The sequence below is a fragment of the Periophthalmus magnuspinnatus genome, chromosome 12, assembly GCF_009829125.3.
Source record: "Periophthalmus magnuspinnatus isolate fPerMag1 chromosome 12, fPerMag1.2.pri, whole genome shotgun sequence".
In the NCBI taxonomy this organism is placed as follows: Eukaryota; Metazoa; Chordata; class Actinopteri; order Gobiiformes; family Gobiidae; genus Periophthalmus; species Periophthalmus magnuspinnatus.
In genome coordinates, this window is record NC_047137.1 from 12,595,162 (window position 1) to 12,617,304 (window position 22,143).

General features: G+C 39.2%; 2 protein-coding genes across 3 annotated transcripts in view; both read left to right on the plus strand.

Moving 5' to 3' along the window:
• The window catches only part of LOC117379254 (bile salt-activated lipase), a 36,950-nt gene extending 23,662 nt beyond the window's left edge, over window positions 1-13,288 (plus strand). The window contains exons 1-11 of one of the 2 annotated variants that reach the window (XM_033975942.2): window positions 1,879-1,944; window positions 2,497-2,644; window positions 2,754-2,873; window positions 3,055-3,252; window positions 4,219-4,349; window positions 7,648-7,755; window positions 9,075-9,189; window positions 9,945-10,131; window positions 10,930-11,133; window positions 12,106-12,315; window positions 13,002-13,288. In XM_033975942.2, the coding sequence (XP_033831833.1) occupies window positions 1,882-1,944; window positions 2,497-2,644; window positions 2,754-2,873; window positions 3,055-3,252; window positions 4,219-4,349; window positions 7,648-7,755; window positions 9,075-9,189; window positions 9,945-10,131; window positions 10,930-11,133; window positions 12,106-12,315; window positions 13,002-13,191 (1,674 nt within the window). In that variant the 5' untranslated portion in view covers window positions 1,879-1,881 and the 3' untranslated portion in view covers window positions 13,192-13,288. Of the gene's footprint in view, window positions 1-1,878; window positions 1,945-2,496; window positions 2,645-2,753; window positions 2,874-3,054; window positions 3,253-4,218; window positions 4,350-7,647; window positions 7,756-9,074; window positions 9,190-9,944; window positions 10,132-10,929; window positions 11,134-12,105; window positions 12,316-13,001 lie in introns of those variants that run through there. The other variant, XM_033975938.2, reaches the window with a different exon arrangement.
• A 1,542-nt stretch (window positions 13,289-14,830) lies between these two features.
• LOC117379227 (bile salt-activated lipase-like) lies at window positions 14,831-22,109 on the plus strand. The gene is made up of 11 exons (XM_033975905.2): window positions 14,831-14,893; window positions 15,626-15,773; window positions 16,340-16,459; window positions 16,738-16,935; window positions 17,023-17,153; window positions 17,567-17,674; window positions 17,751-17,865; window positions 18,512-18,698; window positions 18,947-19,150; window positions 20,398-20,607; window positions 21,883-22,109. Exons 1-11 carry the CDS (start codon window positions 14,831-14,833, stop codon window positions 22,049-22,051), a joined length of 1,653 nt encoding a protein of 550 aa, XP_033831796.1. The 3' UTR covers window positions 22,052-22,109.
• The last annotated feature ends 34 nt before the right edge of the window (window positions 22,110-22,143 follow it).

Genomic DNA, 22,143 nt, shown 5'->3' on the forward strand with positions numbered 1-22,143 from the left:
TGTCTTCTGACAGATAACAACGATTCATAGAGTGAACAATACAAACTGAGCGAAAAAATGTATCTAAAGTTTTCAAACTAGAGGCTGAAGTCTGCAAGTATATTATACCTGCATAATCCAGTACAGAAAGAAAGGTTGTTTGAACAATTTATTTTCTGTAATTCAATGGGATAAAAGATTTATTTCTGTAATAAAAGGTTTGATTTTAAAATGTTTTTTAAAAGATATATATTTTTGTCAAGCCAAAACATAAGATAGCACATTACCTTAATGTATTTTAGAAAAAAATCTTACTTACTTTTCAGTTGATAATTTAAGATTTTTGAGGGAATTTTGGATTTCATTAAAATCTTAGTGAGGGAGCACTTGCAAAACATGCAAAACAGCATCATCTGCATATAAATGTATGAGGCTTTCTCTTAAATTGCAACAGAATTATGGAATGGAATAAATAAATATAGTAAAAAGTAGCATAAATGTAGTAAAAAAAGTAGCAGGCTCAAAACTGAGCCTTGAGGTGCTTCTTTGCTTAAAGTTAAAACATTTAATTTAAACCCATCAGCTAATTTGCCTGGGTTCTGTTTGAAAGATAATTTTGGACAATGCTACATTACACTTTTCTCTCACATCTTTGGTGCAAATTATTCATAATGCAAAGTAGCATTTGCAGTTTGGTTTGCCTCTCCAAAATATTGCCAAAAATGTTAACTCACAGCATGTCACTCAAAGCATGACACCAGCTGACCAATAGGAAGTGAGGGTGTGTCTGTGTTTGTAGTATACATTAAACACCAGGTTCTTACTATAAATGAATAACTTTTATCATAACCATACCCTTAAAAAGTAAAGTGGTAAAGTAAACAGTTACATAGGAAAGAGGTCAGTTATTTTTAAAGTTTTATCTAATCAGCCACATGTTGAACGTATGTGAATGAGAACTGATGATGAGAACATCAAGGATCAGTCAGTACTAATTGCCTTTGTCAAATTAAAAAAGATAATACATATTTTGTAATACTTACTGATACCAATTGGGATCAAATGTCAAAAATGTATGTTACAAAAACCTTGCTAAGCGTCCATCTTTACATATAATATAAAATGTGAAACCTAAACAAAAGAGCCATCACTAATGGTTAATACATTTATCGTACTATTGTCAGAACATTTCTGAATGAACGTTATATTTAGTATGTAGCATCTTTTGGCTTAACATTCTATGATGTGTGATGACACACTCAGAAACTCAGAAGCAGATAGTTCTTATATTATCTAATAATATTTCATACATATCTTAATTATTTTTATCAAATGTTTCTATGTACACTAAGTGACTAAAATCGTTTGTCTGTCGTCCCCGGAGGTCAAGCTGAGGTCACAGCTGCACACCACACAGATGATGGACTTTAACCCAGGAGCCCTGAACCTCACACAGGGCAGGTGTGGAGAATATGAGGTTTGTGGTGTATTCACTGTCATCAGCTCAGAAATGGACCCTCTCGGTAAGTCTGCTTACTGTATTTATGGATGTTTCATGGATTTCGGTTTTCTGTTATGTGCAAGGACTTTAAGAGACACAGTATAACATTTAGTTTTAAATTGTTAATCGCTATGGCAACGGTCCTAGATGCTCATCATTCTGAAACCCATGGATAGGCGTCAAATTCTTGCAAGCAATGCTAACATTAACATAAGGTTTGTCCTGGCTTGCAGATATGAGAAGGTTATTAAAGACCATCTTGCTCAGTAGTTAAACATTACCACTGTGGGAAAACCCGCCTCCCAGTCTCAGATGTTGCACTGGGGGATGGGGGTGGGGGGTAGTATATGGTGTATATAGGTTCAGTAGGGCCTCAGCCTGGTCTTTACAGTCTGGACACCATGGCGCTGCTTGGGATTTGTGTAGCTGTTGCCGTGATTTTGGAGGCCGTCTCTGCCACCTCAGTACGTCATTGAAATGAGTTTTATTTAATGTACGATTTAGATACAACTTTAAACATATTTTAGGGTTATTGAAGTCATTGCTTATAAATTAAAACTTAATTTAGAGAGAAACTTTGAGTTACAGATCTATCTAGTTGTGATTAATAAAATGATCCTGTTTACAGTTTAGTTTTAGTGGTTAAGTGTAGTTAACTTAATATTCATAAAAATTTAAACTAAAATTTGAAATGACAAATGTGTATATTTAATGTTGAAATTACATTAACAACACAATCATTTGCTAATTGCGCTATTCTAATTGATGCATCTGTTTGCAAAAATATGATGATGATGATGGTTATTATTATTATTATTATTGTTAAAGAATTTTCACAAGTCACATTAAACTGGTTGCATACAGTGGAACATTCAGGCAAAGCGATAACGGTAATGAAACAATAATGAAGACCAGAAGGTGGTGGAATTACCACCAGAAAAGTGACATAGTTCACCTTTAAATTGCAGTATGTTTATTGGCGATGCAGGCTGTAATACAATGTTTTCCCTGTGCAGCTGGGAGTGGTGTACACGGAGGGGGGCATGGTGGAGGGGCAGAACATCCGTCTGGGCTTCCGCAGACACATGGATGTGTTCAGGGGCATTCCCTTTGCTGACATCCCCGGACGCTTCGAGAAACCCAAACGTCACCCAGGCTGGGACGGTGGGCACACACTTATGAATTAAAACACTTATCACATGAACATGCAAAAATTAACAATAGAAGTTGATAACGTAGCCAATTCCCTGCAACGTAATATCATTATCCTCAGGTCTGTTGAAAGCGAAAGAGTTCAGACCGCGTTGCCTTCAGTTAAACCTGATCATGACCGACACCAGAGGCTCTGAGGACTGCCTCTACCTCAACATCTGGGTCCCTCATGGCAGCCAAGGTAAGTGCACATCTGACCATATGACAAGTACATTTGTGCCAACCATCTTGACTGGATGGATTTTGTAGATCTAACCATGTTGACACTGAAGCTCAACTGCCCCTTGGGAATCTACATATAGTGATTCTATTAATTAAAATGTACTACTTACCTAAATGTACTACTTTCTCTTGTCCCCTAGTCTCCACCAACCTGCCTGTGATGGTGTGGATCTATGGAGGGGGCTTCCTGGTGGGGGGCTCCATGGGGGCTAACTTCCTGGACAACTACCTGTACGATGGACAGGAGATTGCAGACAGGGGGAATGTCATCGTGGTTACGCTGGGATATCGTGTGGGAACCCTGGGCTTCCTGAGCACCGGAGAGTCTGATCTGCCGGGTTAGTATTATTCCTTTTTTACTTGTTTCTCTTGTGTTTTCAACATAACCAGTTCAAATGGTTAGACATTTTTCTATGTCACCTGCAATTTAGGTGGTGGGCCAAGAGCATCTATTTACATTTTTTTGTGAAAACATAGGTCTCCTTTGAGGGAGGACACAAAATTCAACATATCAGTAGTGTATATTCTACTCAACAAGACCCGCTTTGTCGCCATTTTCTCAAATTTTTACAAAATTCCTATTTTTATCTTGTCAATTTTTCAGGCAAACGCCATGGCTATGAAATATTCCGATGTAGAAACAACACAGCAGCTGGAGATCATCTAAGAATAATGCAAGTGTTAGAAGATCACTTTTCAGATAGCAAAGCTGTAATGTTTTTCATTAATGCAAGGCCAACACGCTACTGTATGTTTATAGATTAGTTTAAGATTTCTTGAAATTACAACATACATCCACACACAAAGTAATTATTCTGTTGGTTTTCTTCTTTTGTGAATGATTTTGGTCTTGGCTATTATGTTAGTAATATGTTTAGTAATATGTTTCTCTGCTGAGAAAGACGGGTACATGTAGATGTAGATATTTTATAACACAAAATGCTCCTCAGAAGACGTAGCACATAATAAGTGTAAAATGTGATTTCGCTGCTCCAACTACTCAGCTTTAAACCATGCCCCATGGAGCACATCTTCGGTCATGGTTGAAGAACAGGTCTGAGTGTTCATGAGGATATTTTCAGATGTGCTGATAGCAGCTGATACATTACCCATTGTGACAGCTGTCTGCTGTTTTTGCCTCAAAAATTGTACAAGAGAAGTTGCCATTTATCAAAAAACGTGCGAGAAATAAGAGTGGAAACTCTTTTTTTGCATTCTCAAAAATCCTGTGGAATTATTTTTACTTGAAGAACATGCAGACACATTTTTTTTAGATTTATTTAAAATATTTTATGTGTCCTCAGGAAATTACGGACTGTGGGACCAGCAGGCTGCCATCGCCTGGGTGCACAGGAACATCCGCTCCTTTGGAGGAGACCCCAACAACATCACCCTCTTTGGAGAGTCTGCAGGGGGCGCTAGTGTCAACTTCCAGGTCTGATGCATCTCTTCTCTATTTCAGTGTGGAACTTTTAACTGAATTCATAGAAAATTTTAACACAACTTTATATAGTGGTTTATTTAAACTACCCAATATTCCTTTTCTTTCATTCTTACTTGACATGCTGTCATCAACAAAGACTGAGACCTTAGTTTATCCTACTAGTCTAACCTACGAAGAACATATTTTCTGGTTGATGGTCTCAGATGGATTTGTTTTAATGTTTTTTGATTTACTTTGAGCCTGAACTTTCTGGATTTGTACTCCTTCATTTATGCTTGTTTCATTAATCCAAAGTCAGATTCTCTGAGTGGTCAAAAAATACTAAAGTTTTTCAGATTGTTGCATCACAGGTAAAATTTCAGACTTCTCCCGTTTTTAAATTCATGAACTATCTCCCAGTCCATTTTGCAGTCAAACTGTGTTCAGAACGAATGCATTAGCATAGCATTTACAAGGGATAAAGACTTTGTTTATATTGGTATTGTTACCATTGCTGAGAGCAGAGCGAGCTCCAATGCCGAAATACCTCATTGGAAACAAAAGTGTCAGAGTCTGAATTTCATATAACCCAGTAGTTCCAACTGGGTTCACTCATTGACACATGTTTCCTTCAAATAACCTTAATTTTGTTTTTTAACTCATTTTTCCCATGCTTAGTATCCTTTTATTGAAGGACATGCTAAAAACCCTAGGACAAGTATATGTGGTCCTCGTGACTTTTTTGCTCATGGGCACATGAACAATGTGTGAACCAAATTTAATTTCCCATTGACTTTTTTAAGGTGTGGCCATGCAAATGTGGATGTAGATAGGGTGTGGTCTTCATTAGCATTTTTGTTCAGAATCATATCGTGTGTGTATTAAATTTCATTAGTCTGTGACAGACAAATTTTTAAGTTTAATTCACAGACACTTTTAAGTTTAATTCACACATCATTATGTCCAGGTCATCAAAACACACACATGCTAGATTGGGGCTGTTCAGGTCTGACCATTATTACAAAAGTCACAGGGATTTTTATACTTTCAAAATGGTGGCTTTGTTAAGAGCTCATTATGACCACACCCTGAGACTTATGTGAAGTCTATTAGCAGATGTGATATGTCCTGATGCAGCTGCCTCAGTCTGGAGTCCATCGGATAAAAAAACTAGGTGAAGTTTGCTAAAGTACGTGGGCTAGAGTTTGGATGACTTGAGCTTGACCCAATATGGCCGACGCCCTGTGTTTAACTTTTCACATCAAGTGTCACCACCAATATTCAGCGTTCAGAGTGTCACCAGATCTGACCCAAAATTCTCAGGTCTAATTTGATCTCAAATAGACTAAACCATGGATAAGGTGCTTCAAATAATAAGTAACCAACCAACAAGAAAAAAGAAAAAACTCAGACATATATATATATATATACATAGTTTTTGCTATCCTTTATTGTCTGTGTAACGCCTCAGTCGTCCAGGTCTGGTCCATTGTAAAAGCCAAAGTCTATCAACTGTAGGAATTGTAAACTCTTACAGTTGATAGACTAAAGTCTTCCCTCCTACAACAAAACATTGTAAGACTGAAGACTGTTTCGCTGCTCATTCAAGCTGCGTCTTCACTTCAAGAAGACGCAGCTTGGATGAGCAGCAAAGCTAAGGTAAATCTATCAACTGGACAAAACGTTGTAGAAGTGAAGACGTTTCGCTGCTTATCCAAACCACTTCTTCAGTTCTGGATGAGCAGCACGTCTCCACTCTTACAACGTTTTGTCCTGTTGATAGATTTAACTTCAGCTTATGCTATGGGGGTGGGAGAGTGGGAGACTGTCTAGATTCGCAGCAGCCTCCTGTACCACTTCCTCTTTCTCTTCTCAAGATCCCGCTCCAGTGCTGTGTTCATCTCCTCCAGCAGGGAGCGCTGTTCTTCTGTCTTCCTCAGCATTTGTTCCAACTCACTGCATCTTTCAACCTGCAGGGAGTGCTCTAACTTCAGCTCCTCACAGGTTTTAAAGATAGCCGTCTTCTCCTTCTCTAGTTCATTTTTTCTTTGTCTCTCCTGGTCTACCTCTTGCTGTAGTGCACTGTTCTTTTTGACCAGCAGGGAGCGCTCTTTTATAAACAGCTCGTCTGACACACTGTATCTCTCCAGCATCAGGGAGCGCTCTACCTTTAGGTCTTCACAGGTTGTTAAAAGCATAGCCTTGTCTTTCTCTAGTTCAGCTGTCCTATTTTTCTCCTGTTCCACCTCCTGCTGTAAAAAACGGTTTCTTTCAACCAGCAGGGGGCGCTCTACCTTTAGGTATTCGAAGGTCCTCAAAATGGCAGCCTTGACTTTCTCTAGATCAGCGCTCCCATTTTTCACCTGTTCCACCTCCTGCTCTAGTACACTGTTCCTTTCGGCCAGCAGGGTGCGCTCTCTTACCGTTTTCTTCAGGAGCTGCGCAAGGAAAATGCACTTTTCCTCCTGCTGGGAGAGCTCTATGTCCATCTCACCACAGGTCCTCAAAATGGAGTTCTTCTCCTCCTCCATTTTTTGGATCTGTGTCTCCTTATCTTCTATTTCCTTGAATAGTTGGAACGTTTCCTCACAGTGGTCATTTTCTTTGGCCTCTAGTGTTTCTTCCAGAGCAGCCATGTTCTTTTCAAGATTCGCCACTGCAAGCTCCAGTCGAGAGTTCTCCTCCGTCAGTGCAGTATTCTTGAAAGATTTTTCCTGCAGTTCGGATTTCAGATCGGCATCGTTCTTCCAGAGACTCTGCTTTTCTGCCTCCCACTTTCTGGATTTCTCTTTCATTTCTGCGACCTGTTTCTGGAGGGCCTTAATAGTGCCATCTTTGGACTGAAGCTGGTATTTCAGTTGATCTGTCTGGCCTGTAAGTGCTCCTCTCTCCTCTTTAACTTTGTCCAGTTCAGATTGGAGGTCTAGCAGTTGCTCATTCTGAGCTCTAAGGATCAGTTCAGTTTCGTTCATTAACTTGAACTTCTCCTCCTCACGCTGTTCTCTGTCTATTTCTCTAAGCTTCCTGAGGTCTTCCAGTACTTGGAGCAGATGTTTCTCTCTGAGTTCTGAAGCCTGAGCAGCCATTTCTAATTCTAACCAGATTAAGTCCATGTCAGTCTCGTGTTCCTCCTCAGACTTCAGGGTTTGAGGCTCTAACTCCTCCCTCTCCAGCTCCTTAAGAGTTTCAAAGGTGTGGACCACCTCTTCAGATCGTCCAGAGGTCTGATCTGGATTGGTGGATGCCATTATTTACATAATTGTTTATTAAAGCAGTACTGTTGACCTTGTTTTTTTTTGTTTTGTGGCAGACCCTGACTCCTCACAACAAGGGCCTGGTCCGCAGAGCCATCTCTCAGAGCGGGGTGGCCCTGTGTCCCTGGGGTGTCATCAAGAACCCACGAAAGTTCGCTGAGGAGGTGAGAGTATTCATATTGAAGGAATCAGAAGACTATGCTACAAAAAATGATTTATTAAAGGAAGTGTATGTACGATTTTTTATATTCCAACAACACAACTTTACATGTTCAATCAAATATAATTTTTAATGCTGATTTATTCTTAATTACAAAAATAACATTTATTTGATTGGGTCAAGTTGGTCAAGTTGTTTATGTTATCATTTGGTTTACAGTTTCTTGGCTTACATTGTTCGCTGTCAAAAAAGACTTTTCGTTCAATGTAAGAAAACTATTTTTTAGCTAAATATTTGTCGTGGGTACAGTTTCTTTGCAATAGTGGGGAGATTTTTATTATTTTTGTTGTATTACAATAACAATTGAGCTGTAGAGGGTTTAAAATGTAACTTCTATGGTTGAGTATAGTTTTCATTCTTCTGCTCATTTGTTTCAGCTCAGGCCTTTTAATGATTGTGTCTATATAAAAATGTTTACTGGGATTATCTTGCATTATTATTATCGTGTCAAGGACGTTTCAGTATTATTGATTATCGCAGTATTTCTCGGTAGCAATATATCGTGACATACATGCAGCAAATGTAAGAGAAAATGTAAAAGTTTAGTATTTGTTAATAAATTCGTAAAAGAACCAATTTTGCAGACAATTCCAGAATCACAAAGCTTTAATACTAGCTGCTTATTTTGTTGACATGTTAAATATGAACTGAAGTCCAGTTATATTTTTTTCATTCCAAATCATAGGCTATATATATAAATGGACATAATAACCTGCCAGCTGCCAGCATTCCACCAACTCTGGCTCCAATTCACTTTACACAAAAAATTATCCTCCCTCTCTCTGTAACTGCTGCTGTGAGCCTCGTCATTTTGATCTTAAAATGTTTGTATTAATCCACTCTACATGATCCTGATATTTTTATTTCACTATTGCCCCTGTAAATCAAAATATGAACATTAATAACACACAAATCAAGCGCCTTCTTTCCTTGAGGTCACTCCTGCTAGCGTTAGCAACAGGTTTGATTGACAGCATTGCTAAGTGCCCAGTGCCCACTACGTGCTAAACCAGAGGTTTGGGTGCTATGGGGCGTTACTTTCATCAGCCTCGATCTGGATTGGCCCTTTGGTTGCTATGATACTCGCGGTTGGAATTCCAAATATGGAACTAAGCTCCAAATTTGCCGCTGTAACTGCTAGCCTCAACGAGCGCCATTTAGCTGGAGCCAAATGCTATGGGTAATGTCACAATCCCTTAGTCCACTTCTTTATACAGTGTATGTTCCAGACCAGTAGTCTCTCTGTTCATATGTATGTGTCAGGTGGCTGCGAAGGTGAACTGTCCCACTGACAGCAGGATGGCAGCCTGTCTCAAGATGACTGACCCTGTGCTCCTAACCATGGCCGGGACACTCAACACGGAAAGCTCCACCGCCCGTAACTCTTTCACTTATTAATTATATGTTTTTATGCTTTTTTTTCATTATAATTCCTTTACAACTTAGATAACAAAATGATGATCTGTTACACATTACTCAGACCAATATTAAAAAATCTTGCACCTTCCTGTATTACCAACAGGTGGAGCTTGAGGGCAAGTTTTTATGGTCTCTGAGTAACATTAATCCAAAGCCATTTCTCTGAGCATTCACAAATGCTCCATTGGGGTTTTGCCAGGATTGTTTTGTCATAGGTAAAAATCCAGACTTCTCCTATTCAGTTTTTACAATTCAATTCAATTCAATTTATTTATTTTTGTAACGCCCAAAATCACAACAACAGTTGTCTCGAAGGGCGTTCATGTTTTGGTTGATGGGGGAAACCGGAGTACCCGGAGGAAACCCATCCAGACACGGGGAGAAACATGAAAAACTCCACACAGAAAGGCCTGGCGACCCGGGGATCCAACCAAACCTTCTTGCCATAAACACTCACTTGGATGGTTTGGATACATACGTTTTCAAATGTAGACATTATTTTTCAGAATTTTTTAGAAAATGTGAAGCAATTTCCCAAGAGGGAATTATAAGACACAAGAATGCATAATTTGTGTTCTTTAATGCTCCTGGACGTGTGTAAAATGTTTACTTAAGAACTGAATCTTGATTTATAAAAAATCACAGCAGTTAGAAAAAGCATTCAATATTTTTGATAAATAATCCATCCCTAATCGAAATTGTGTGCACATGTAGATCCTCTGGTGGAGAACCTGGTTCTGTCTGCGGTGGTGGATGGGGACTTCCTGCCGGACCACCCCTCAAAGCTGTTCCACAATGCGGCTGAGATTGATTACATCGCCGGGGCCAACGACATGGACGGACACATCTTCACTGCCATTGACATCCCTTCCCTCAACTCCATGCTGGTGGACACGCCCATGTGAGTTTGACTCACTGTGGTACTTAGTAACATAACAATATAATACATGACACAGACACACATTTATAGTTACCACAGCCATTAAAAACTAAGGCTAAATTGCAAACTATTCAAAGAAATAGGCTATTATAACTTTTTTTTAAGTACAATAAGAATCAGAGAACGTAAAAGGGGCAGACAGTAAACACATACAATATGTAAATAAACAGATTAGAGATTGGTTTAGAGTCCGTATGGCTATGGGGAGGAAAATTTTTTGACTGACTTGAATGTCATAAGAGAGATATCCCTTTATTGTCTCCCATGGGAGAAAATTGTCTTGGGACAGGGGTCACTTGCTTTACACAGAGACTCACAAAAACTATGGACCATGTAGTGCCTCGAGTAATGAGCTGGGTGAGTATGATACACTGTGTCTATAGAGGAAAGAGTATGAACTGTGATCTTTATGATGTGAATGTCCAAATTACTTTATTTCTAATGAGTTTTTAAAAATATTATTATAGCAGTGTAGAACTGAGGGATTTTGATGTTGTGTCTGACTCAAATTTATTTTTGTCTGAAGAAAAAAACGTTTTAAATCTTAAATTTGTTATTATTTAGTATTATATTTAACAAAAAACAAGTATATATTCTGTGCTTTCCTATTTGTACTCTCGGTTTTCACTGGATGCCAAATATATGTAATTATAGAGCAAATGCCCCAAACCATACTACCACTAGTATACCAAAGTTCAAGAACACAAAAAACATTGCGTTGTTTTGTTATTTTGTGCTTATCACTCCTGTCTGCTGCAGTGAAGAACTGAAGACACTGCTGGGCTCATACACCAGAGACAAAGGAAAGGCTGGAATGGAGAACGGTTTCTCCACCTACACTGCCAACTGGGGCACCAACCCGGACCGCGAGACCATCAAGAAGACCGCTGTGGCCATCGGGACAGACTACATCTTCCTGGTGCCCACTCAGGCTGCTCTGTACCTCCACGCCAAACATGCTACGTGAGAACCATTTTTCCAATAGTCAAAAGGAAGATTCATCCAGCTTTGAACGTGTACAACTGTGACTGGGGTTGCTGTTGTACCTGTAGTCTTACTGTTTAAAAAAATAGGTCCCACCATTACAACTGAATCTGTGTTGCCAGTGCCTTAACCTACAGGGCACATGCACGTTTTTCTCATTCTCAGTATATGGACAGAGCCTCCAGAATTCACTCAATGAGCTGCAAAGGCTGCACTAGCACTGATTCATGATTGGTGGGGGCCAGGGTTTCAGCAGTGACGATTCAAAACAGAGAGTATTTTTAGGTTTAAAACAACTGGATTTTAGCAACTTAAATGAGAGACTTATGAGGCTCATTCTGCTCTCTGATTGGATATTTCTTGAGTGTCTTGAGAACTACGGTGCTTGTGCCATGTGACCAAGAATAGATCAGCTTTACAATTTTTAATAGTAAAAGTTATATTTGCAAGTTATATTACATTGTATCTGGGGACACAGATAGGACAAAGCTATGAAATCTACATTTAAAATCTTGCATACAGTACCTTTAATAACAACTGACAGCTAGTGACTCTCTACTTTGTTAATTATATTGTGTTGTATATTTAATTAGATTCGTTTCTAATTAATTTTTAGAGTGACAAAAATATTGCAGCAACGCAGAACAATATGTGACTCATAATCAAAATCATAATTAGTTTATTTATCATTATTGTTCCTAATTCATGGTTTCAAAGCCACTGTAGATGAGACAAATTGACTAACTGGACCTATGATTGCAATCACACTTAAAATTGACTAAGTGCACAGACAGAGACAACCTTACTTTATAATCCGTAGAAGATGGTGATTTTTTCATAGTGACCTAATGTTCACACAGCTACACTTGGAACGTTTGTGTGTTTATTAGCTACATTCATTTCTGACATCCTTCTTAATCATACTTAAACTCCTCTGTCTCTCTACTTCAGGACTGGCCGCACTTACTCGTACTTGTTGACTGAGCCCAACCGCATGGGGGGCCTGATCACACCCTACCCCAGCTGGATGGGGGCAGACCACATGGACGACCTGCAGTTTGTGTTTGGGAAGCCCTTCTCCTCTCCTCTGGGATACTGGCCCAGGCACAGGGACCTGTCCGGATACATGATCGCATACTGGACCAACTTCGCCAAAACTGGGTATGGATTCTGCTCATGTTACTTAAACGGTGCACTGTGTAACTTTTCTGGTGGGGGTCCGCTACATGACTGTTTCCATAGAGATATTATCAGTTGTGTTTATTTGACATCACAACATTCAGGGATCTCTATAGTTTAAAACTTGAAGGATCAGAGTTTAATGGTGGAATTTGCTGTTCAGCTGTCAGATTTCAGCCTTGGTTTATAGTTAATATCTCTGGGCCTATCCACATGAAATAAAGATGAGATTGTTGTCAGCTGAAAGGGCTTTAAGACATAATATTAATATGGCAATCTCAAACAAGTAATGATAAGGTTCAGCATTTGTGGATCATTTCATTAAAAGAAATTCCCATAGTTTTATACAGGCCCTGGCCTTCCATCTGAAATTATGACATTAAATTCTAGAGCGTGAATATAACCTATTACTATGTCTTGATTGAATGTCCCACAGTATGGCTTTTACCTTGTCTACCTCCATGGAGCCAAGCAAGTGACTCATTGCAATATTCTAGCAGATTGAAATAGACACCATGATATATGATCATTACACATCCAAGACCTCATTCAAATCATCAGTTGTACATAAAATGGATTTACCGGATTATTTTGGTGCGGATGATGGTTGGAAGTCCTTAACTGTTGAGATGAAACCTCATTGTAACTTTCTTCTTTCTCACTGCCAGAAACCCAAACCAGGGCGACTCGAAGGTCCCTGCCACCTGGCCACAGTTTGAAAGCGACGGACACAAGTACCTGGAGATCCACCACGACATGAACCAGAACTACGTGCATCAGAAAATGAGGATGCGCTTCGTGCACTTCTGGGCCAGCGTCCTGCCCAGCCTGCCCGACATGACTGAACAGTCTGAATGAAAAGTCTGAATAGAACTGATATACCCCACTATACACTGTCCTACACCGTACACACCAATAAACAGTTTCATGCATTCCTGAGTTATTTTTGAATGCTATGATCTATTAGCAGCTATCGCCAAATCCTGCTCAGATCAGTTGATTTAACTGGATTCAAAATGAGTGTATTTAGGTAGATCTACACCTGCGCAGTGTTTTTTAAACTGTCAGATGATTCATTAGGGACCAATAAATAACAAATCAGGCAATAAATAATACACTCACTGCATATTTCATAAAACTAACCATGATTTATTTTATTAAACCTAGACAAACAAAGTCTTCCTCATCTTGTTTTTAAGAGTTATCTGCAAAATATCAGTTTATTTCTCCTCCTACTGTCTGTGAATATATGAAAAATTAGCAGAACAAGTTTAGATCAGATGGTGTTTAAGACATCCGGCTTTCTTTAAAGTTAGAAAGTTAGTTTTAAGAAAGTGTATTTTGCAGTGCTTTTAACACAACACAAAATTATGTCATAAAAAAATTTGGCCATCATGCCCATTGTTTTTATAATTAAGAATAAATCATTACAATTGTTAACAGTAAGAGCTATATTTGATTTGAACATGTCTATTTCGCATCTGCAATGTAAAAATTCAATCAGGAGAAAAGACTGACTCATGCCACGCATCTGAGAGTATAACATCACATTTTTAAAAGTGTGTGGACGGGTGTGTCTGTGTTTGTCATAGATCTGTATTAAACACTAGGATCTTAATATAAATTATTAACTGTCTTATCTTAACCGCATGCCTAAAAAGTAAAGTGTTATGTATTTGTTGTAGCAAAGAAGTTAGTTATTTTTAGAGTTTTATCTAATCAGCCACATGTTTTTCTGTGTGTGAATGAGAGCAGCTGATGGGAACAACACAGAAGGGACTACGTAAATACATGTGCACAAAACTGTTCAAAAATCAATGTTCCTTATTCTGTTGTGGTCAGTACTATTTGTTTGCCATAATGTTTTAATATTATAGGACAGCCATAGAGTCAAAAATCCTGTTAATATTGTAACATTTTAAAATATAAAATCAAAAAGGATCAGGGTCAATGTTGTTCCTTCCTCTTTACGATACCAGTGCAAAAAACAAACTTTTATCCACACACCTGCACCTGTTTTTAATGTTTTATATGGACTTGTATACTTGTTTGATTGTTTTTTCAGCTTGTATTGTATTTTAAACTCATGAAAAAAGATCCCAAGTGCTCTCATTTGGTTCCCCTGTATAAATAAAGATAAATAAAATAAAATAAAGCCAATGAGCTATATGATAGTTCTTCTGATTACCTAATTGCCAGTAATGCTACATACATTTTTGGTAGTGAAAAGAATAAAAATATGATTAACTAATTATTATAGCCATATTTTAAAGAATAAAATTGTAAAAAATGTTGATGTTGATAATAATTGCGAGTGTTTCTTCTATACAGTAAACGACTATGATCCTCCGTCTGTTATCTGCAGAGGTCAGAGCGGAGGTCATGATCATACACTGCACAGGTGGTGGGCTTATATAACGCAGGCGCCCTGAACCTCACACAGGGTATATGGTGAGAATATAAGACTTGCGGTGCATTCACTGTCCTCCGCTCAGACATGGACCCTCTCAGGACTTTACTGGCTCTGCTCCTGGCTCTGGGGACAGCCTCTGCAGCCTCGGTATGTCTATTCTTTGTAAATAATACAATTTGTGCCTGGTTAAGTGTTTTCTCTGACTGTTTGCAGGGAATCATAGAAAGAGCTGTCACAATTCAAAACCTATTACACGTATTTTTACATTTATTGAGTGTAACAATTGGCTAACTACCCTTCTAATGTGAACTCAACTCTAACCCTAATGTGTCCCTCGTGCATGTTTAAATATACTACATTGAAATGAACAAATAGCTCATTTTTATCAATACTTTCAGACAGACATAATTGCTGGGTTTTAGATGACATCATAACTTTCTGAGGAATTACCATTATTATTATTTTTAGTAAGCCTAACAGGAGTGAGTTTGACTACTGGATACACATATATGTATATAAACTCGTATATAAACGTAGATTACGCAGTTATCTGAAAATCTGAAGGCTGATATTTCCGTCAACATTTTGAAAACTGTCTGTTTCCTTGGGCAAACACTTCACACCTGCTTGTCTAAACATGAATATTGTGTGTGAGTGATGGTGGTCGGTGAGGCCCATTGACAGTGACACCTCCGTCTATCAGCTCCAGGGCAGCTGTGCAGTTTACCACCACTAAGTATGGGGTGTATGAGCAGTGCAAGGTAAAATATGCCCTGCCCACTCAGTGTAATCTTATGTTAGAAATTTACCCCATCATCTGTGAGTAACGTTGAGCTATGCGTGTGTGTGCCTGTATGCTGTGTGTGTGTGTGTTTGCAGCTAGGCGTGGTGCAGACAGAAGGGGGCAGTGTGCAGGGGCAGAACATTCCTACAGGCTTGTTCCGCTCTGTGGAGGTGTTCAAAGGGATCCCTTTCGCCGCCAAACCAGAACTCTTCGAGAAACCCCACCCTCACCCTGGCTGGAGCGGTCAGTTTATTTATCTATTATTATCAGTTTATTTACCTTCTAATTGTTCCTTCCAATATCTAACAGCAGAGGAAGCTCCAACGCCCCAGTACATAATTGAAAACAGACTATGTTTTCCAAAAATATACATTATTTAAGATTATCCCAGGGCGACCAAAAGCATGTTTAAAGATAGAATGTGTTCTTTACATTCTGATTGAGTCATTTCTGTTGTTTTTATTTTCAATGATCAGCTTGGGTCTTTTTAACTAAAAGGTCAATAGCCAATCCTCTGTCAGTTAAAGCACGTGGTTTGTGTTTTGGACCTCAGACTACTTTCAGCTATAACCTAAAGAGACTTACATCCCAAAATGTTGCTTTGTTAAAATCATCTGCCGTGGAATTATGGTTTGGAGGGTTGAAGCTTCTATATGAATAACATGAGAGGTGATTGGTTGAGAGGCAAAGGGTGCAGGCTGTGATTGGCTGACAGTGACAGGTGATGGAGGGACCAGGGAGAAGTTGAGTGTATTCTTCAGCCATATTTCGCCTGATAAAAGCTCCATATGTCGTTATACTGTCCACAGGGATCCTCAAAGCCACTAAGTTTGCTCCCAGGTGTCTGCAGATCAGCCTGCTGCAGACCAACACGTTTGGAAGTGAAGACTGTCTCTACCTCAACATCTGGGTCCCTCATGGCAGAAAAGGTGAGGAGTGGATTTAACCATAATATTCTGAAGGAGAATGTATATAATTGATGGACATAATATTGTTTATAATAAGTAAATGAAATGCCTTGAGGCAGCTATAGTTACCAAGATTTACTACAACCTGAATGTGACAGTCGATGTACCGAAATTAAAATGTCTCAAAATGTTCTTAAAGATAAATGCATTTTAATGTGATGTTTTAACAGTTTGCTAAAATACAAAAAGAAATATATGTTCATTGTTGTCTCAAATCACTCTCCATCTTCCTGTTTCAGTCTCGTCTGACCTGCCTGTGATGATCTGGTTCTATGGAGGGGGCTTCATGTTGGGGGGCTCCATGGGGCCTAACTTCCTCAACAACTACCTGTACAGCGGACAAGAGATTGCAAACAGGGGGAACGTCATTGTGGTCAGTGCAGCCTACAGGGTGGGCGTCCTGGGCTTCCTTAGCACTGGGGACTCTTCCATACCTGGTACATATAATATGGGGGACAAATGCAGAAATGGGGTTGTGTTTAGTTTGATTACTTCGTTCTGGTGGTGTTTGTGTTTGTTCCCAGGAAACTACGGGCTGTGGGACCAGCAGGCTGCCATTGCCTGGGTTCACAGGAACATCCACTCATTTGGAGGAGACCCCAACAACATCACCCTCTTTGGAGAGTCTGCAGGTGGCGCTAGTGTCAACTTCCAGGTCTGACAACTAATTTCCCACATAAAAAAAATGTAAAAATACATGGCTGTTTATGCCATCTTTAATTTACTAAACAAACTGAGTTCTTTTTTCAGTTGGTGGTTGTGTTATTTGTGATAGATAAATCAACAGTCTGTTAGTACAGACTGACACAGTTGATGTAGTGATGTGTTGTCAGAACCTTGTTCATACTGCATTGTAAACAATCATATAAATTATATTACTTCACGTACAATAGCTATATGATGTAAAACATGACATAGCCTATTTACAGTATAAGTTATACTCCCACAGGAAACACATTTGTCCTGCTAATCTGAACATTCAGTCATGAGCATTATCCCTGTGTCCTTCTTCAACCGGTCACACTAAACTTATAGTGACGATGTGTTGGTGTATTTGTCCTGACTCAGATCCTGTCGCCCCACACCAGGGGGCTGGTCCGCAGGGCCATCTCCCAGAGCGGCGTGGCCTTATGCCCCTGGGCCTTCAAGACCAATCCCCGGGACGTGGCTGTGCAGGTGAGGGAAACACAGGAGAGCATCCTGAATCTGCTCTGACTGCAGTGCTTCTGTGTTGATGTGTGTTTGTCTCCAGGTGGCAGAGAAGGTGGGCTGTCCCACTGACCACACTATGGCTGCCTGTCTGAAGACCATAGATGCAGGAAATCTGACCATGGCTGCGCCCACCATCAAACAAGGCAACCCCGACCGTGAGTCACTCTATAAACAGACGCACAAAGACATGTGGCCGGCATGTATGAAGTTAATCTTGACCTTGAACTTTAAAGGTGCATTGTGTAACTCTTGTGATAAATGCTCATGGAGATGTTATTGCTTTGCCTAGAATATTCCACAGTGTAACATTACATCTATTTCTATGAAACAGCAGGCCTCCAGGCAAAGTTACAGGTCAGATCTGTGGCGAGCCAAGCATTCTCATAGTAATACCTGTTTATCAAGGTAAATGTGAGCAGTATTATCAGTTGAATACAACATAGGTACATTTAATGACATACGCTGGTACATTCCAGGCAAAGCAATAACATCTACATGGGCCCACGACATGTTTATTTCACACATGAAAGTGCTTTGTGAAATAGCATTGACTTTTAAGTAAAATAAGTTGATTTAATTACTCATCATTACATCATTACTAAGTGACTTCAAGTTAAAAGACTGAATACACTTCAAAATAAGATCTCAACTGAGATGACGAGAAAAAGCTGCAAAACAAAGTATGCAGTGCTGACATGATAACAGTAAAACCTGTGCAAATGAATCATACACATATAGTCCACATACTTCCATGGTGTTCAGACTCTTGTCCTGCCTCTGCATGTGTCATGTTCCTGTCAGACCCTGGAGTGATGAACCTTCTCCTGACCCCTGTGGTGGACGGAGACTTTCTGCCGGACCACCCGTCCAAACTGTTCCACAACGCGGCCGAGGTGGACTATCTGCTGGGGGTCAACAACATGGACGGACACATGTTCACCTCCCAGGACATCCCCTCCCTGGGCAACAAGAACAAGGACACCTCCATGTAAGACAAAGAAAAGAACTGTGTATCAATTCAACACACTGACATTTGTTTATTTAATATAACATTCAAATGACTGATTTAGTCACATTCACCATTGATAGAATGGAATAGTAATGAATTATATTGTAATGTAAAATGACACATCTATAATTCTTCTTCTTCTTTGTTTCATGGTTTTATGTTATTGTTTAGATAACCGTGGTAATAGACTGTCTTTATAATGTGTCAAATGTCTGTGCTACTTTCAGTGAAGACCTCCAAAGGCTTCTGAGGGCCTACACACGAGAGAAGGGCCCAGCTGCTCTGGACCTGGCCTTTGCTGAATACACCTCAGAGTGGGGCCCCTCGCCCAGCCGTGACACAATCAAAAAGACGGCAGTGGACATCGGGACGGACTACATTTTCCTAGTGCCCATCCAAACTGCTGTGTACCTGCACGCCACCACTGCAACGTAAGACATACATTGTATAATCAGGATAAAGGTAGAGGAGACCGCAGCTGAGCAAAACATCTCAGTTAGCAACAACAAAGCTCATGAGTTTACATATCTGTGTTACTGGGGCTAAATTAATAAAAGTCACTGACACTTTTAAATCCTCAATAGCTCCTATAATTCTTAAATTATACTCACTAAATTTTAGCAGTAGGTAAACTGAATCTTCTGATATTTTTGGCAGTATATACGGTTATCATTGCTAACTTACACTTTAACTTATCACTACTTAAACTAGGAGAAGTAAAAATTACCAAATTTTTAAAAATAATGGTTTTAAATGTCCATCATTTTCGGGTTTGCACTGAACAGCTCGATTCAACACACTTTGCATAACATCTGAAAGCATTTCGGGGCTTATGGCTCTTATTTGATCCTCGATATTACGTTTTAAGTCGTTTATTGTCTGAGGTTTATTCACAAACATCTTTTGTTTAAGATAGACCCACAGGAAGAAATCAGGACTTGTCAGGTCTGTGGAGATCACATACTGCCCCCTGTCTTTGAGAATGACTGATTTAATGGCATTTACACTCGCTGGTATTAAAATGTCGATGATAACACCGCCGGGTTTCTGAATTTGACCCATGTGACTCAAAGTACCACTGTACAATGAGGGTTAGTTCCTCGGTGCTGTATTTGCTCATATTAATGTCAGAAGGGTAGTTCTAAAAGCTCTGAAAAAAATAAAAGAAAATATTTAAAAACAAAAGAGTTATGAATTTTTTCAACTGTCAGTGACTTTTTGTATTTTATTTATAAATCATTTTTTCAACACTAAAATATATGTTAAAAATGTTAAATCAAACTTGTCAAACAATCTGGTTCATGTTTGGCCAAAAATAACTGAACCATTTAAAGTGCATATGACATGTTAGACTACACATTCACTAAACAAAGTTAACATCATGCCTATTTTTTTAGATTATCATAATTTTAATTTTAACTTTATAATTTTACTTCCTGATTGGACAGGGACAGCAGATATGACATATGTGAAGGTAACTCCATGTTTACTGAGCAACCATAATGTTTGCAAAGGCTAAAACTAGTCTAAACATTTATATTTATGATTAGACAAATAAAAGCAGATAACAACACCTTTATTTTGTTAAATAAATGTATAATCTGCCAGAAAAAACCTAATAATAATTAGAAAAAAAAAATCATACACAATTAAAATGCAGGGTTCTGTCTCTGTGCAGGTCTGGTCACACCTTCTCCTACCTCCTGTCTGAGCCCAGTCTGATGGCGGGCCCGGGGAAGCCCTACCACGACTGGGTAGGCTCGGACCACGCGGACGACCTGCAGTTTGTGTTCGGGAAGCCCTTCACCACCCCGAAGGCCTACGCCGACAGACACCGCGCCCTGTCCTCCTACTTCATAGCCTACTGGACCAACTTCGCCAGGACTGGGTCAGACTGGGCTACCAGCTTTTTACCAACTATTACTTATAAGGCGTATACCTGATTATATATACCTAATAAAAGCTACATACTGTCGCTTTAAGCTTTTTGTCACTATCGATAGTGCACCATGAATCTAGTGTCATGCAGTTACCCATGATTCTTAGTAACAATGTGCCTGATTGATTGGACAAAAAGATGTGACCTTGTCAGTAGCTTCTGTGTTAGTTATTACCTCTGCTGTGTAAAATGCATGGATAATACGTGACAAAATGAGCTACAGGCCCTTTAATTTACTCTTATGCATATTTAAGTAAAGGTGCACTATGTAACTTCTCTGGTGCAGGGTCAGCCATCTGTATCTCTCCATGGAGATGTTTTTGCTTTGACTACAATATTACACAGTATATCATTAAACAGTATTTCATTAAACATCTCCGACTTGAGACAAGCTGGGTAGCTACTAGGTGAAGTTACAGGTCAGATCTGTGGACAAGCGAGACCACTCACAGTAAGAATGTGTTTTTTAAGGAATTTTGATCAGTAAAAAACACCTATAACTGTATAAGTAAATATAAGTTTAAGATAAGTTCAATGCCAGATTGTGGAATGTACCAGGCAAAGCAGTAACATCTCCATAGAGACCATAGACTGTATATATAAAAGAAAAATTGTTGATGTGGATGTTTTTGGCTTAGACACAAATGTAGGGTTCATGCAGCTTTTTATGTCACCTCCAGGGGGCACTGTGCAAAAAGGTTTACAAAAAATTATCTGTGTCATTCTAGTCCTAGAGTTACTTTTTTTGACCATACCTTATAGATTTTTTTTGCTATAAAAACATGACAACATTAATTAAACATATAATTATATACCATATTCCGTTATGCTGAGTCCTGTTCAACTGACTAGATTGATGCAATTGGCTATTTTAAATTAAATAATCTGTTTTACACACAAATCCTGCATATTTAGGTTGAATTCATCTCTCAGACAAAAAAAACACTCTGTTCCACCTTGTGATGTCATGTGATAATACAGAGTGCTCTACTGTGTTTTTAAACTCCACACATCTTCACTAGAATCATTTGAATGATTTAAACCCTGGAAATGCCAATCTCTACTGAACTAAAGGTAAAAGGTAACTGTTAACTTGAAAACTACCACTATGTGACATCAGAAGGTAGAAACGAGCATTGTGAAGAATAATCTTTTTGAACTCCAACTACACAATTTAATTATTTATTTATTAACTGTTGATATATTTTGTATTTTTGTCCACAGAGACCCTAACATGGGCTCCTTGGCGGTGCCTGTCAGCTGGCCTCAGATGGACATGTCCTCGCAGCAGTATCTGGACATCACTTCGGACATGAACGACAACTCCACCTCACAGAAGATGAGGCTGCGCTTCGTCCAGCTTTGGACCGAAACCATCCCCAGTCTACCGTAGACCCGCCCATAGCCCCACTCACCGCTCTTTCCATAAACTCTCCATGAAGACATTATTGCTTTGGCGATTTAGTATGGCAGTAAACTCCTTTA

Excerpts from the sequence above, each read along its gene's own strand:
- LOC117379227 (XM_033975905.2), top strand. The coding sequence starts at position 14,831 with ATGGACCCTCTCAGGACTTTACTGGCTCTGCTCCTGGCTCTGGGGACA. Across the intron at positions 17,675-17,750 it reads CCCGGGACGTGGCTGTGCAG|GTGGCAGAGAAGGTGGGCTG; the intron begins GTGAGGGAAACA and ends GTTTGTCTCCAG. Across the intron at positions 18,699-18,946 it reads AAGAACAAGGACACCTCCAT|TGAAGACCTCCAAAGGCTTC; the intron begins GTAAGACAAAGA and ends TGCTACTTTCAG.